This window comes from Aethalodelphis obliquidens, unplaced genomic scaffold (assembly GCF_003676395.1).
Source record: "Aethalodelphis obliquidens isolate GAN/ISIS:26980383/991018 unplaced genomic scaffold, ASM367639v1 scaffold1, whole genome shotgun sequence".
Classification (NCBI taxonomy): domain Eukaryota; kingdom Metazoa; phylum Chordata; class Mammalia; order Artiodactyla; family Delphinidae; genus Aethalodelphis; species Aethalodelphis obliquidens.
Window position 1 is genome coordinate 79,697,761 of NW_020837945.1, and position 15,539 is coordinate 79,713,299.

Genomic DNA, 15,539 nt, shown 5'->3' on the forward strand with positions numbered 1-15,539 from the left:
TCCCTTACGTGCTGGTGTTCCCTGAGATTCTCTCCCCTTGCTGGTTTGCTCTCTGTTACATACACCCGCCATGACTTGGGTTTCTACTGCATATGAACTCCCAGTCCTTATAGCTCCTCTAAGTATTTCTACTGAACTCCAGACCCACAGACCAATTGACCTGTCCGCTGGGAGATCCCTCAGCATGACCAAAGCTGATCTCATCATTTTGCCCTCCTGTTTGCTGCTCTTACTTCAGAAATCTGGGAGGTGTCTCCTGACCTCTCTCACCACCCTACCCTATCCCGCACGAATCGGTCACCATGCCCTGTTGAATGCTCTTCCCAAATACCTCTGAGGTTGATCTTCTTTCTTTCCTTCCCATTTACTGCTGCCCAAACTCATCATTTGTGTCCCTTGCCTCTGCAGCCTCCTTCATTATTGTCATGCCTTTAGCCTCCCCTGCTACAGCACACTCTCCACACTACCACTATCCTGGGGTGATTTTCTAATAATCGGATATGATCGGCTTTCTCCCCTGCTTGTGCTCTTTCCTGCTAGTGGATAAAATTTAGTCTCATTAGCCAGGCGCACCTCATTTCCAGATACTAACAATACATACCATTTCTTGAGAAGGACTCAAGAAACACTTTGCCAGAGGGCAGAGGCCCCCACTAACATCTGGATGACAGCTGGAGTTCAGGCCAGCATCTGAAGACAGGGGGGGAAACTGGACTTCTAGAAACCTGGAAACAGAAATGTCTGAAAGATGTGCAAAAACCGTCTGCCAGGATGGCTGACAAGAGGTTGAGGAGAGAACTTTTGCCCATACTTGGTGTGAGATTAACCCTGTGGGCATGGACGTTTGTCGCTGTGATGCGGAGTGAATATTTGTTCCTCGTCTCTCATGAGGCCTATGTGAGCTGTCAAGAGAGGCCCTGTCTTACTATTCTTATTCTTTCGTTTCTGTGTATCTCCTGTAACTGCATCTGAGCTATAGGTATTACAAGGAGGCGGTGCCCTATAACCCTTGTGCGTGTCTTTGTGCTGATTTTATACCGCTGAGTAAGCGTATATGGCTTGTGCCGATTGCTGGGTGGCAGCTGCTAGCAGAGTACCTGATGAAGTGGACAGTGACGCATGGAAAGGAATTTGTGCTGAGACTCAGGGTATCTGGGCACCAGTCCAGCAATACAGTGGAGTGAGTCAATATAAACCTATTACCAATTCAGGAAAAACTGCATGGAGGATATCCTATGGTTATACAGCTGTTATCCTTCCATTTTCATCCAAAAGTCAACATCTATCTACTCTGATCTATTTTATTCCTGGTCTGTCCTAAGTTCTAGGATTACAGAGATAATTAGTCATAGTCCCTGACTTGGAGGGCTCACAGTGTATGCTAGTCAATGCTAGGAAAGGGAACAACTTTGTCATACCTGGGGATGAAGGGTCAGAGATGGTTTCTTAGACCAGTCATGCAGGGGTATGTTTTGTAGAAATGGTCAGGGGGTCAAGGATGGGGCTGATAGGGAGCCAAGGGCATCCCAGGCTGAGAGAAGTAAAAGGAAGACCCAGAGACATAGCTTATTTCATGCTCAGGAAGAGTCAGCAACCAGATACCAGAAGAGAGCAGGATGGAGCCCAAGAGGAGTCTGGCAGCACCGGCGAAAGAGGGCAGAAAAGCAAGGTGGGCTGGAGTTAGGTAAAGTAAAGAGTGAGGAGGGAGCGTGAGAGACATTTTATTATCATTTTTAGAACTTGTCTTTAAAAGCAAAAAAGCAAAACAAAACAAGGTAGTGCTGAACAGCAATCCTACCCTTGTGTCTTCTACAAACATTTGAATGCCTACATATGTTATACTAGGCACTATGTACGTATTAAAGGAAGCATTCAGTCTCCCCCTCTTTCTGATCATCCTCCATCCATCTTTCTTTCACACTCAAGGAGCTAGAACAGTCTCAGTTCTCGTCTTTAGGTAGAGCAATGAATGAGCTCTTCAGGCGTGCTGTGGGTAAGGAGAATTGGGGCTGCAAGTCCCCAAACTAATAACTGTGGTCAAACAACACAGAAAGATTTGTTTATTTAATGCTGAAAATCAAGTCAATTAACTAATTGAATAATTAGTGAAAGTAGACAATTTATTTCTGGTCCTAATTGTTCATGTATGCTGAATTCAGTTGAGAACAGAGTACCGCCGATTTTCCGTTTTGCTTTTTTATTCCTTTTTGTTTGTTTCTATAATAAAAGTGAATTATTTTCTTATGATTTAAATATGTATTTATCCACATTCATTATATACATATTGTAGTTCTTTAGACAAGAGTAAATGTCCCTAATAAAATAAAATATATAAAACTTTTGATTATGTATGCTCATGTGTGTGTGTGTTCTTTTGTTTTGTTTTGATCTTTTGCGGTACGCGGGCCTCTCACCGTTGTGGCCTCTCCCGTTGTGGAGCACAGGCTCTGGACGCGCAGGCTCAGCGGCCATGGCTCACGGGCCCAGCCGCTCCGCGGCATGTGGGATCTTCCCGGACTGGGGTACGAACCCGCGTCCCCTGCATCGGCAGGCGGACTCTCAACCACTGCGCCACCAGGGAAGCCCCTGTATGTATGTTCATATATCAAAGTGTTTATATGAAAGATGAGAAAGAGAAAAGCAGCCTTGAGAGCCGGCCCGGCACTCCCAGCTATGCCATGGTGCTCTCCTGTTGAACTGGTACTCCACTGAGCAGCAACCTCAGACCAGACCACTCTGGGATGATACTAGATCAAGGCAAGCATAAGACCACTCCGTAGTCACATCTGAATATAGATAAGAGCACAAACAAGGTCCAAACCACAGAAACGACTTACAACCCCCTGTTGCGGCCACTATGAGGGGCTGCTACCTTACCAGTCACGGCTTCAGCTTGCTTCCTCTCTGTCTTCTCACCTTCTAGATAAGAATCATTAAGATTTCCAATCATAAAATATTCTCCACTTTCTGACAGCATCCAATCCAGAGCAAAGTCACTTACAGCCTTCCCTCACCTGACACGTGCCCCAGTGCTAGAGTGTGCCTGCTCTAAACCCTCTTACTGAGCTGCTTCATGGTTCCCAAGGGCATCCTCCCTCTTTGCAATGAGTCAAAAAATCCAACTTTGTTCAGTGACACGTGTGTTTAAATTTAAAATGGGTGTTTCTAAATCTTAGGATAAAAATGAAATAAAATATATTTGCAGTTTATTTAGAAATTAGGGAGGAGAGCATCACATATAAAAATTATTTCTGTTTTAATGCTCCTTAGTTCTTTAAAAACTTATTTCGCAGTATTGTTAGACTTTTAAAAATCGTTTTCCCATAGAAAGTTATACAACAAATGTCTATTCTAATACTGGTTATCTCTGCATCTTTAGAAAATACATTTTCGTTCACATTCTTATATCTATCTCAAGAAAGTTTCACAAGTTATTAATTCTTTTGGTAGATGGGGAAGAATTTCACATACCCTCTTTCCTGTCAACTTGGATTTCTAGTTTTGTTAGGATAATCTAGTATTTTATAAATAAATTAATAAAATACTTGATAGCTCATACATTCTCTTTCAAGAATTATATTAGACAAATGCGTTATGTTTCATAATAGTAATTGAATAATCAACTCTTAAATCATATAGGTTTACTTCTCCTCACCATCTTTATACAAGCCAACTCCACTTTTGGGTTCTTTATTTTGATTTATTCTCTTCCTTTCTTACTTTTGTGAGTAATATTTTCAGAGAGAGAGAGAGTATGTGACTGGTCTGCCTATCTGAGAATGGCCTTTTTTTGTCTTATCCCCCCTAAATAGATTGGCCAAGTATTACTTTTTATCATAACAATCTTTTTTTTCTCTCAAAACTTGGTAGGCATTATTTCAATGTCTTCTGGAATTTATTGAGGTAGAAAAAAAATCCATTATCAGCCTAATGTTTCTTTCCTTTTACATTGCCTAATGTAATATATAAAAAAATTGATGCAATAACTTCACAAGTCTTGTAGAGAATATAAGCTGGAGAGTTTCTAAGGTTTTGCTTGTTTGTTTGTTTTATTGTTTCTTGTAGTAACTTTGTCCATAGGGGAGAGAGAGGCATTTACTCTGATTCTTTAGACTGTTTTCATGTATCTCCCCATCAGCCTGTAGTAAAACCCTATTCTCTCCCTACTTTGCATTTGATTATGCCAGTGTGGAACCTGCAGAGTTTGGAAAGTTTGCAAAATAGGTGGGTGCACAGACTGAGTTCACCATCTTGAACCTCAAGTTACTAGTTGCTAATTTGCATTTAAAAAATCTACTCCTGTAAACTAGTTTGAATATTCACTAGAACAAGATAGTTATAAGTAAATAACTGATATAGATTTAGATGCATATTAGGTGATCTTTAAATAATTATTTTTTAATAATAAGTATACTTGTCTTTGGATTTGGGGCCCATGCAGATAATCCAGGATGACCTCATCTTGACATCCTGAACTGATTATATCTGCAAAATAAGGTCACATTCAAAGGTTCTCAACACTGGCGATGACCTGGGGGCAAGGGAGCCCTCACATGTGAGACCTTCTTGGAAGCACCTTGCAAAGGGAGTGAGATTTCACTGCCATGTGGGTTCCAAAAGGTGATTAGGTCAGTGACTCTGAGACCAGCTATAAATGTGACATTGATTATGAGCACAGGTTCATGAGGTTAGAGGGTATTCAGGTTAACTATGAGAATGGTTTGTATTAGAAATGCGTTTTTCCAACTTTGCTTCCCCTTCAAGCTCTTTGTTTCTATGAAACTTTGTTGCAGAAACCTGTTCAATGAAATAGAATTCCTGCCACACACTGGGTCCCCCTGCCTCTGCAGTCCCTGTGGCCTGTGTGCAGGGAGCCCAGGACCTAATTGGGGAAGCCTGGGAAGCCTTTATAACACAGGTTATAAAGTGTCTGAGGTTCCTTCTAGTGCTAATTGTTTGATTCTATGGCTCAGATAGTAATCTGTATAATTTCCTAGATTGCGACTTTTTTCAAAACCAAGGATTGAGTTTTGGTCATCTCTGAATCCCCAGCACAGTGTCTGGCACAAAGTGCTCCATAATCAAATGTGTGAAGGAAGAGGTTTCTGTCTGAGTACTTCTTTACAACCCTAGCACCAAGCACAGTTCTCTCTGCATAGTGGGTGATTTAAAGACGTTGGTGAAGGAAATAAATGAAGGAATGAATACAATCCCGCCCTAAAATTTTAGATGAAGTTGTCTTCTACCTTTTGAGCCAGCAGAGGGCAGGCGAGCTCAGTTTAACAACAGCTTCCTCTGGGTAAACTGAAGCAGCCACGCTTAGCCGTGGCCTTGAGGAGCAGGTCCAGTTGTTTCATGGGATTAGGAAATGCACAACCAGAAAAGGATGGAGACACAAAGCATGAAGGCCCAACACATTAATCCCCAAAGCTTTCTCTCTAGGATAATACTCTTGTCAGGGAATAAGGTTTTGCTCCAGGCTGATGGGGAGATACATTAGATAACAGGGCAGGAACTGCCAATCTTACAACATGATTTCAACCACTTGGGTGGAAGGGATTCAAGAAACTTCACAGAAATAACATAAAACTAAGAGAATCAGAGGATCTGACTCTAATACTAGTTATGTGGTTTTGAGAGAGACTCTTCCTTTCTCTTGAATTCAATTTTCCAACGTGTAAACCCAGGGGAGGCACTAGATGCTTTTGAAGGTCCTGGTCTGTGTGGTTGGGTCCACTTCTGGCCGCAGTGCTGCCTCTGCCCTCAACAACTGGTGTTGTATTAGGAAAGCCAATGAAGCAGGTGCTTTGGCCCTGACGGGGCCAAGCCAAGTCCATTGTGCTTGGGGGTCCCCAAGTCAAAGGTGGGAAAGGAGAGAACGGTAAAAGGGAGAAGGAACTGAGCAGAGTGAGATGAGAGAAGAACAGTGGTGGGCGGTAGTTTGTGACTCCATCATTTTCTACAAAGGTGGAGCCCATTCTAGTAGCAGACTATAATTCAGTTCTTAAAATATATAGACCTGTAAGTCAGAATCTTTGCAGTTGGGTCCCAGGCATCTGTGCTTTTAAAATGTTTCCCAGGCAATCCTGGTGTGAAGCTAGAGTTAAGATCCACCAGTCTAGGTTAAGATTATAGTTTGAGTGTGGGAAATTGGAGCTGTAAAAGGGATATTTTCACTCCATGGGGCACTTCTGTGTTTATATAGCCCCTATCATGCCGTTTCAAAGTGGGGGGGGCGGGTCTCAGGAGCACGTCGAAGAGGAACTTCGCCATCTGTTGTGTACTATTCCGGGAACAGGGCCGTAAGTCTCTGGCCTCATTTCTCAATCCCCATTGGTCAAGACAGCTCTTCCCCTGCCAATTGCACTGGGAAGGCTCGTGCGAGACCTGAGACTTAACACCTTGTTTTTAGGAGGAAAATAGGTAAAGAGAACTGGGAGACGTTCGCTGGGTGGCACAGTCGGGCAGAGCACAGCTCGATTTCATTTCATGGGGAGCTCTGAGCAGAAGCCATAGATCAGCAAGTGGGATGCTTCTGGAGAGTCCAATGGACCCACAAAGAGAAAGGAATATGAGAGGTTAATTAGGGGCAAAGTCTCCTTGCTTGTCTCTGGTAAGAGAGAAAATGTTGGAGTGGCAGACAGGGATCTGACATCAGCCCAGCTCTGCACTAACTATGTAACCTGAGGCCTCCATTCCCTTGTTTGGTTGATGTTAACACATGATCAAACATGAAACTACGCAGAGGTGAGTCAGCAGTGGTACTCTCTTCTATTGTGTGCCAGGGACATACCTGTTCCTCATTGGTTGGTGGATGTGTCCTCCCTAGGCCTTCCAGTGAAGTCCCTTATCTTTCCAATGACTATATTAGCATATTCATATGACAGCTTCAGTTAGTTTTTAGCAGATAGGAACAATTACACAGAACAGTGTTTAGGGATTTTTCCTTTGCTGAAGCTCAGAGATTACTAAGGGATCAATGGGTATGTGCTCCTGAAAGTATCCGCTACCTAGGGTTGGGGGTCAAGTGATACAGTCCTCAGTTACCTGAGGTTCACCTGAGGTTCATTCTACCTACAGAATCCACAGAGTCCTCACATATAAGAAGAAGAATTTATCTTCCACTAAATCAACATTTTTCAGCAACTACTCTATGCTTCACATTCTTATGGTCTCTGAGGAAGATACAAATATGACAGAAACAAGATCTCTGCTCTCAGTGAAACTCTAGGCTCATAGATGAGACATACAGACTCTCAAGGAACAGAAACGTGAAGTGATCTAGAATGGTCTCTACTAGAGGCACAAAAGACACACCCTTGGGCACAGGAGGGGACCATAGGAATTCTAAATGAGAAGCTCTTGATTTAAAGTAAGCTGTATGATGTTAACAGTCAGAGATGGGTCCAAGGTATTCCAGGTGAAGGGAGCAGCATGTACACAAGAGTGGATGCGGGAAACTGCAGAGTGTGTACAGGGAAGAACAGGTGGGGGGGGGGGAATGGGAAGGTGGAGAGGTTAGGAGTGACACAGAGCAAGACTGAACAGGACAGTTAGGGTCTGAGGAACCATGACCGCCAGGCTGATGTGTTTGCATTTGAACTAGCTGGCACTGGGGAGTCATTGAGAGCTTCTGAGCTGGAAGTGATGGGATAGAGACCAGAGATGAGACTACTGCAGGAGACCAGGCCTGAGCTGTCATCACTCACCCACCCATGGAAGAAGTTCACCCCTGGGCTTCATTCAGTGACCCCTTCACCCTTCATTGTCTAAAGCGATCGCTTTAGGCCAGGCTTTGTGGAAGTTGGTGAAAGCCAATTTGGCGGGAAAGTCTGGCTTCTCTACCATCAGCAACTCCAGGGGCATGAGCTGACACTCTTCCAGCTGAAATCCAGCTCAGCAGAAGCCCTTAGAGAATTGCAAGCTCTCATTCTCATGCTCCAGGGTGGTAGGGTTGCTCTAGAAGGAAAGGTCCTTAGGGTATCGTCACCTAAGCACCCTTGCCCTTGGGCAGGAGGAGTCTGCGTGCTCCCTATAGCCTGCCCCCAGCCCCAGCAGCACATCCAATAAATCTGCCTCTTCTCCAAGGGATCTCCCAACTTTACTTAGGTCAAAACTGTCCTTTAGGCGACTATAAGCAAGAAGACAATTCAGCATATATATTCACACTAAAGTGTTAATAACTTTCAAGTTTTAATGTGCTACGTCTCCAAGAAAATGTAGAGAAAAGACTATTTTCTAATAGTCTAATAGTCATAGACTAATTCTAAGGGTTGAATTTCAGCACCAGTCTGCTGCATTTCTGTGAGAGATCTTCCTGGATCTTCAGATCATACCCTACAGTGTCCTCAGAGGAAGGGCAGTCTGACTAGTTGGGTCAGAGCATCACTGAGGACACTCTAGCTTCCAGAAGCTGGCTCATTGAATATCACCCCAGGTGCTGGCTGACGGCCTCCCTCTGGGCAGCAACAACAAAAACAGAACTTTATCTTTTCATCATGTTTTATGGATAACCAAGCACTTTCACTTACACTTACACTGTCTGACCTGGTTCTTAAATCATATTATAGCGAAAGCAAGGATTATCAGGCCCATCTTAAGCAAGAGAAAACTGAGGACTTAAGTCTGGGGCCTCAGACATCCAGGCCAGAGCTCTTTATACTATACCATGTTGCTTTTCCCCACCGCCTATAATTCTCACTTTATTCTGGCTTGGAAGTAAAATGGTTTTTCACTTACAAAATGTCCAAGAGAAGTTTTTGTCAGAAATCCACTTCCTGCCCTCTCAGAAATTTGTGGAACTTGAAAGCATTTTAGGGAATGTCTAGATCACTTGTTACCAATTGTTCTTCTCATTTCCTTAACTTGAGATCCAAGCAAACCATTAGCATGTCTTGTCAACTGTACTTCAAAATAAACTTCAAACCTAACCAGTCCTCAGCTCCTTCATAGCTGTCACTCTTGCCCAAATACCATCTTCTCTTGCCTGAACCAGTCTGGGGAATAAGGTCCCCCAAACAAGCACAAACCACGTTCCCATCCATGGAAACAGGTCTTGGGAGTTGGCTACAGTAGTCTCGGGTTGGAGGTATGAGATGCCTTTATGCCAAGCCAACCAGCTTGGGTATTTAAGGGAGAATGTGTCCCTTCCATCCTGGCTCTTCTTTTCTCTTAAATGGTTCTTAGACTCCTAAGTTATCTTCCTGACTCTGCTGCTCTCTTATAGTTAACTCTCCACTTTAGCAGAAGGCATTGATTTAAAAAAATCAAATCAGGTCAATCCCTTGCTCAAAATCCTCCAGTGGTCTTCTTACCATGGTCTTCAAGGCTCTACGTGATCTGGCCCCTGTCTGCCTTGCTGGTCTCATCTCCCAGCCCTCTCTGATCCACCCGCTCTGTTCGAGTTCCCTTGCCTTGTTTCTGATGTTTGAATGTACCAAGCATGCTTCTACCTCAGGGCCTTTGAAAAGATTGTCTTTCCACCTGACAAGGAAATATCTTTATTCAGATATTTGCATGTCTAGCTCTCTCACCTCATTCAGGTCTCTGCTCAAACGGTTCCTCCTCAGGAGGGTTTTCCCCTAGTCATCATGCTTTATACCTTGTGTTAATTCTTAGCAACTTGAACATAATTAATTAATTGTTGTGTTTATTGTTTGTCTTTCTCACTAGGACTTTGTCTATCTAGTTCACTACTATATTATGAACCTCTCAAGCAGTGCAGATTCTCAGTAATTATTTGTAGAAAGAATTTGAGTAAATCAATTTTACAGATGGAGAGACTGAGGTCCAGGTGGGAGGGCAGGTCAGCACCAGAAGCAAGATGCAAGAGCAAATTTTCCTTCTAATAGGCCTGCGAAATACCCGTTGCATCCGGCTTCCTCCCTCATATTACATAAAAGCCAGGTTCTTTTCCAATATAAAGTTCTCAATTTGAGAAACAGCATTTTAACATCACAGTGTGCTCTACTTTGCCCCTTTGTCTTCTCAAAGTCAAGCTTGTTGATGATCAGGGCTGGAAAGAACCACAAAGGTTGCCTATCAAGCCTTCTATTTTGCAGATGAAGAAACTAAGGCCCAAAGAGGAAGCCCCCAGCTGGACTGTGGCAGAATCAGAACTAGAACCCAGGTCTCTGGACTCCAAATACGGTTACTTTCTGCTTCCCTGCACTGCTTAATATCGAACACCTGATTACTCATAGATTTTATTGTCTCTTACAAAAATGAGTTTTTGCTCCTCATATTGGCAGGTAGTCACCCCCAAATGTACATTTCACAGGGAGGTGGGAAATCATATCCCCGTTGGAGAGCAGCACATGAAAGGGGCCTAGATGCCCCCTCGAGGCCCTTGCGTCCTGGCTGTAGACTGCTCAGCCAGGAGGTGTCTCCGGCATCCCTGAGTCAGGGGAGGAGGAAAGTTGCTAAACTGATCAGTAGCCTCCCTCAACCTTGCCACTTCCTGCCTGCGTGGCCTTGTGCAAGGCAGAGGCAGCTGTGCTCTCAGGGACTCAATTTCCTCCTCTGTGAGATGGGGCTAGCACGCCCTGTCGTACTGGATGAGAAAATACTTTGTGAACCACAGAAGGCTGCACAAGGACGGAGTCTATCATTCTTAGTGACCAAGGTCTGGGAAATAGGGTCCCCAGTACAACCACAGACAGCACCCCCCTGCCCCCCTCCAGCCTTTGGGACTTGGAAGCAAGACCCTGGGGGTCGGCTGCAAAGCTCAGGTTGGGGAAGTTTCAAGTGTCTTTGCGCTAAATCAAACTTTATGCAAAACTTGGCCATGGGGAGGGGGCTTAAGGAAGAATCCGTGTCCCCTTTTGTTCTTCTTTCTTTCTTAAGTGGCTCCTAGACTCCTAGCAATTTGAGGATTATAAAACTAAACAGAACAAAAAGCCCAGAAGTCATCTCATCCACAGCTTCAGCACTTCAGCAAAGGTACGAGGGAAGCCACCCAGACTTACTATTCCCAGGTAGGTACTTAAACAGCTAAAGATCATGAGTATTTGTTTTTAAATACCAAATCATTCCATTTACATAAAGTTCAGAAACAGTCACAACTAACTTATCATGAGAGACATCAGAAGAGTACTTGCCTCTTGAGGAGAAATGGACTGAAACGGGGCACTCAGAAACTTTGAAGGTGATGAAATATTCTATATCTTCATTCGCACGTTGGCTTCATAGGTTTATAGGGGTGTCAAGACTCACTGAACTGTACACTTAAGACCTTTGCATTTTACTGTATATAAATTAGACTGAAATAGACTGACTGAACTGAAATGTTTTCCTTGTAAGTTCTGATATTGCATTGTATGTTGCATTTTCTTTGTTCCTGAAAAATATGGAACGCTTCAAGACTTTCTGTGTCATCCTTGCTCGGGGGCCATGCTAATCTTCTCTGTGTCGTTCCAATTTTAGTATATGTGCTGCTGAAGTGAGCACCATGAGTATTTTTTATGAGAAATAGCTGAGAAGGAAAGAGGGAGTAATGGAAGGAGGGGCTTAAGAGAGGAAGAGACTAGAGGCAGAGACTGGGATAGATATTGGGTAGGCAGAATGGGAAGGGAGGGAGATGTGCAGAGAAGGCAGAAGGAAGCCAGATAGAACCAGATCAAAGTCAGAAAATGACTGGGGAGAGGGAAGTACAACAGAGAGGATTGAGGATAGGGAGTGGGGAAAGAAAGTAAATAGGGGATTGAATAAGGAAGATTTGGAGAGAGAAATTCAAAGAAAGGTTTGGGAAAGGAGAAAGAGGAAAAATGAGGATAAAGATGTGGAAGGAGAGGAGCAGGCATCTGGGGAGAGAAGTAGAATAGAGCATAGAGCAAGACGGAGGGGCTACTATTTGTTCTTTGGCTCGCTCCTGTTTTAGGAAAATTCTTCTCTACTCAATGGGGCTGCCAAGGGCAAGCCTTGAGTGGAAGAGATGTGAGATCATTTGAGGGTGCCTTGGGACAGTTGGGTTGACATAACTAGACTCTGAACCCACAGCTAGAGGCCTAGGAGGGTTCCAGGATATATAGAGAAAATAACATGCATTGTGTTCTGCAGTCTGAGATCCATTGCTCTCCCAGACTATTCCAACACATGTGAGTGACTTTTTAATGTCTTACTTGTTCTAAGCCTTGTCTGGACTCACCAAGCCCCAGAAGCTTTAGCACTCCTTGCTGTGCCTTCTCTTGTTGCTCTAGCTTACAGACACAAAAAGAAAAGGTGACAATTATTCAAGCCATTCAGGACACCTCCCAACCCCTCCTGCCTCTCAACACTGTGGTCTTCGTCTAAGTATTGAGAATACATATGTGATGCCTGGCTGGTGACAGGATTAGTCAAGTTCTCTGCTTCACTTGGTTTCTGAAGATACAGGAATTTTTTTCAGCTCTTATGAACTTGAAGCTTATAAAATGCCAGCCCTTGAAGAGCCTGCAGGGATCATCTGGTCCGTGCCAGGACATTAGCTGGCCATTCCTTGATAAGGAATTATTCTGGGGGAAAAAAAAGAAAAGGAAAAGCTACCAGAACTCTGATCAGGACAGCAAACATCTAACTAGACCACAACCAGAATTCCACAACAGCATGTCTCAAACTTCCTTTTTATTTGTGTGGGGAGTAGGGGAGCACTCTTGACGCTTTCTTCACACAGAGGCTTACAATAACGGTCACTTACATTCAAGGGATTCCTGAACTTCTGTATGTCCACACTGGGAGTCCCTGACCTAAAATGGCTACAACTAGCCAGGAATCCATTAGAAAACTCAGAGTTGAGTGAAAAGAATCCTAGTTTGGAATGTGGAGGTCTGGTCCTTGCTCCAGCTGTGTACTGTGTGAGCCAGAGAATTTCACTGCCCATTTCTAGGCTCAGTGACTCAAACTCTGAAGTTTAGTAGATGTTTTCTGAGATTTCTTTCTAGTTCCAAGTTTCTAGCACCAAAATGAAGTCAATCTGACTTTTTTTTCCTTTAGCATTTTTTGTCACAGTCGAATGGCAAGCAGGCTGCAAGTATCTCTGCCGCTGAGAAAGAGGGATGGAGGGTGAGTTTAAGGTACTCTTCCATTATAAGGAAAAGTGGAGTTCTTTTAGAGTCCCATTACATCTTAATCTACAAGACTCTTTACAGAGTTAATGGAGAAAGGTGACTTGGTCTTTCTAAAATCCACACTCCATTTTCAAATCTGTTCTTAGAGGAATGCTTATGACATTCACTGTCACAAAGAATGCTTGTAACCATCTCCACTTGTCACACTCACACTTTTGCATTTGGTTCTCCTAAAATGTTTGAGCATGATGATGGATAGAATTGTCTGGGTACATTTATGTGTATGCGGCTGAGTGTGATAGTGCATTTGCTTCTCCAGGGGCTGAGTGTTTGAGTGTGTGTAATTAAGTGTGCACATGTGTGAGTGAAATTATAGAATGTGTATGTGTGTAGCACTGAGTGACTATAAAAAGATTGTGTAGATGGTGTGACGTGTGGAATCGTGTGTGCCTGTGCCTGTGCAGGATTTAATTTTTTTAAATAAGCCACTTTTGATTGTGTACCCTCCTCTCACTTCTGTGATTGATTTCACGAGGGTAATGGTGCGTAAAAGCGCTGGTGAGATCTGGGGGCGCCTCCTAGTCTGACGTCAGAGAGAGAGTTTAAAAAGGGGGAGACGGAGGAGAGCATACAAGCCGCTTTAGGAGTCGCGAGGTTCAGAGCCGTTGCTGCTGCCTGCGATCAGCTCCTAGAGTTTGACCAATCGCACTCTAGCTCGGCTTCTCCGGCGCCGCCGAGATGCTGTCCTGCCGTCTCCAGTGCGCGCTGGCCGCGCTCTCCATAGTTCTGGCTCTGGGCGGTGTCACCGGCGCGCCCTCAGATCCCCGACTCCGTCAGTTTCTGCAGAAATCCCTGGCTGCTGCCGCTGGGAAGCAGGTAAGGAAACTCCCTCGACGTCTTCTTTCCCCTCTCCAGAACCTCTCAACCTTCCCTAGCCTTGCCTCTGATCCCTTGGGTGAATTTAAGAGGTGCTCTCAAAGAGTGCCGGTGCTTTTCTGGGTCCTTTAGCTACCAAAGCTCCCAGGAAAACTTTCAAAGTCCAGAATCCCTTATTACCTCTTTGTTTCCCCTGATCAGCGCAGTAGGTCACTGTTCAGGTGAGTTCTTTAGCATTCAAGAAAATTCCAAGACCTTGGTAACTGAGCTCGAAGGGATGATGGCATCGATCCCCGGTGCTGACCGCGGGATGTGCTGACCCAGGTGCTGAAAGCACGGACCTCCGAAGCTGCTACTGTCCTGAGCACCACCTCCCTCCCATGCAGCGGGGTTGGGGGCTAACTGGCACTTTACAGCCAGAACACAATATGTTTACGATTGTGAAAGGTCTCGTTCTCCACAGCTGACTTAGTAAAAATGGTAAGAACAATTCTAGTTTGTAGCTCATGATATGGAAATTGAGTTAAACAAACTGTTGGCTCCTGTTGAAAAACTAACGATCTATTTCTTTCTATGTGTGTATTTTAAACCTACAGAAGCAGAAAACTTGCAGAAACATTTGAGTTTTTAAAGCTTCTTTGTGTACTTGGTGATTATAACAACAGCCCTTGTTTTTATATCCTTAACCAATTTTAAGTGTGAAAAAAAATTGCACAGCTGTGAACATTGGGGTTTGGGTGTGGTTAAATCTGTTTTTCAAGCCGGCTTTTCCATGTCTTCTTCTCCACCGTCCTCATTCTTATCCTCTCTCTCTCTCTCTCTCTCTTTCGCTCTTCCTTCCACCCCGTGCAGGAATTGGCCAAGTACTTCTTGGCAGAGCTGCTCTCTGAACCCAACCAGACAGAGAATGATGCCCTGGAGCCTGAAGATCTGTCCCAGGCTGCTGAACAGGATGAAATGAGGCTGGAGCTGCAGAGATCCGCTAACTCGAACCCGGCCATGGCGCCCCGAGAACGCAAAGCCGGCTGCAAGAATTTCTTCTGGAAGACTTTCACATCCTGTTAACTTTATTGATTATTGTTGTCCGTATAAGACCTGTGATTCCTCTCCTCCAAACCCCGTCTCTCCTCCCTAATCCCCCCAATCCTCAGTAAGACCCTTGCATTAGGAATTGAAGACTGTAAATACAAAATAAAATTATGGTGAAATTATGAAAAAAAGGATTTTGGTTTCTTATTGAGTTCAACCTTTGTGTTCAATACTATATGATTAACTTCATTTGTGATTTCAGTCAAGTTCTTTGAGATAGGCACTCCAAATCTCACAGACATACTGTTTAAAATTCCCTGTGGTAATAAAAGTTATGTTTTAAATGGTAACCCAGATAGTTTGGGTTATTATAAACATAAATAATCTCAATTAACTCTATGAATTCTAGTTTTAATCCAGCAGTAGTTATTGGAAGGGGCTGCCACAAACATCAATTACATTTTAAATACACTTAAAATTATATGTTGAAATGAGTATTAGTATTAATGGGTAGGCAGGCTGAAATGTCCAACTAACCACCAGGCTGATACGTAAAATAAATGATATATAAAAAATAGAAGGGAAAAATCA

General features: G+C 43.8%; 1 protein-coding gene and 1 non-coding gene across 3 annotated transcripts; one reads left to right on the forward strand and one right to left on the reverse strand.

Annotated features, from left to right (window-relative positions):
- Window positions 1–10,510: 10,510 nt before the first annotated feature.
- SST (somatostatin) lies at window positions 10,511–15,139 on the forward strand. Of its 2 annotated transcripts, XM_027109141.1 has the most exons (4): window positions 10,511–10,730; window positions 10,846–10,976; window positions 13,758–13,919; window positions 14,772–15,139. In XM_027109141.1, exons 3-4 carry the CDS (start codon window positions 13,782–13,784, stop codon window positions 14,982–14,984), a joined length of 351 nt encoding a protein of 116 aa, XP_026964942.1. In that variant the 5' UTR covers window positions 10,511–10,730; window positions 10,846–10,976; window positions 13,758–13,781; the 3' UTR covers window positions 14,985–15,139. The 2 variants fall into 2 exon arrangements, with proteins under 2 accessions (XP_026964942.1, XP_026964949.1); XM_027109148.1 differs by lacking the exons at window positions 10,511–10,730; window positions 10,846–10,976 and adding an exon at window positions 10,987–12,095.
- On the reverse strand, window positions 11,342–11,448 carry LOC113624063 (U6 spliceosomal RNA). Its single transcript, XR_003434190.1, has one exon. It is a non-coding gene; the product is annotated as a U6 spliceosomal RNA (small nuclear RNA).
- Window positions 15,140–15,539: the final 400 nt, after the last annotated feature.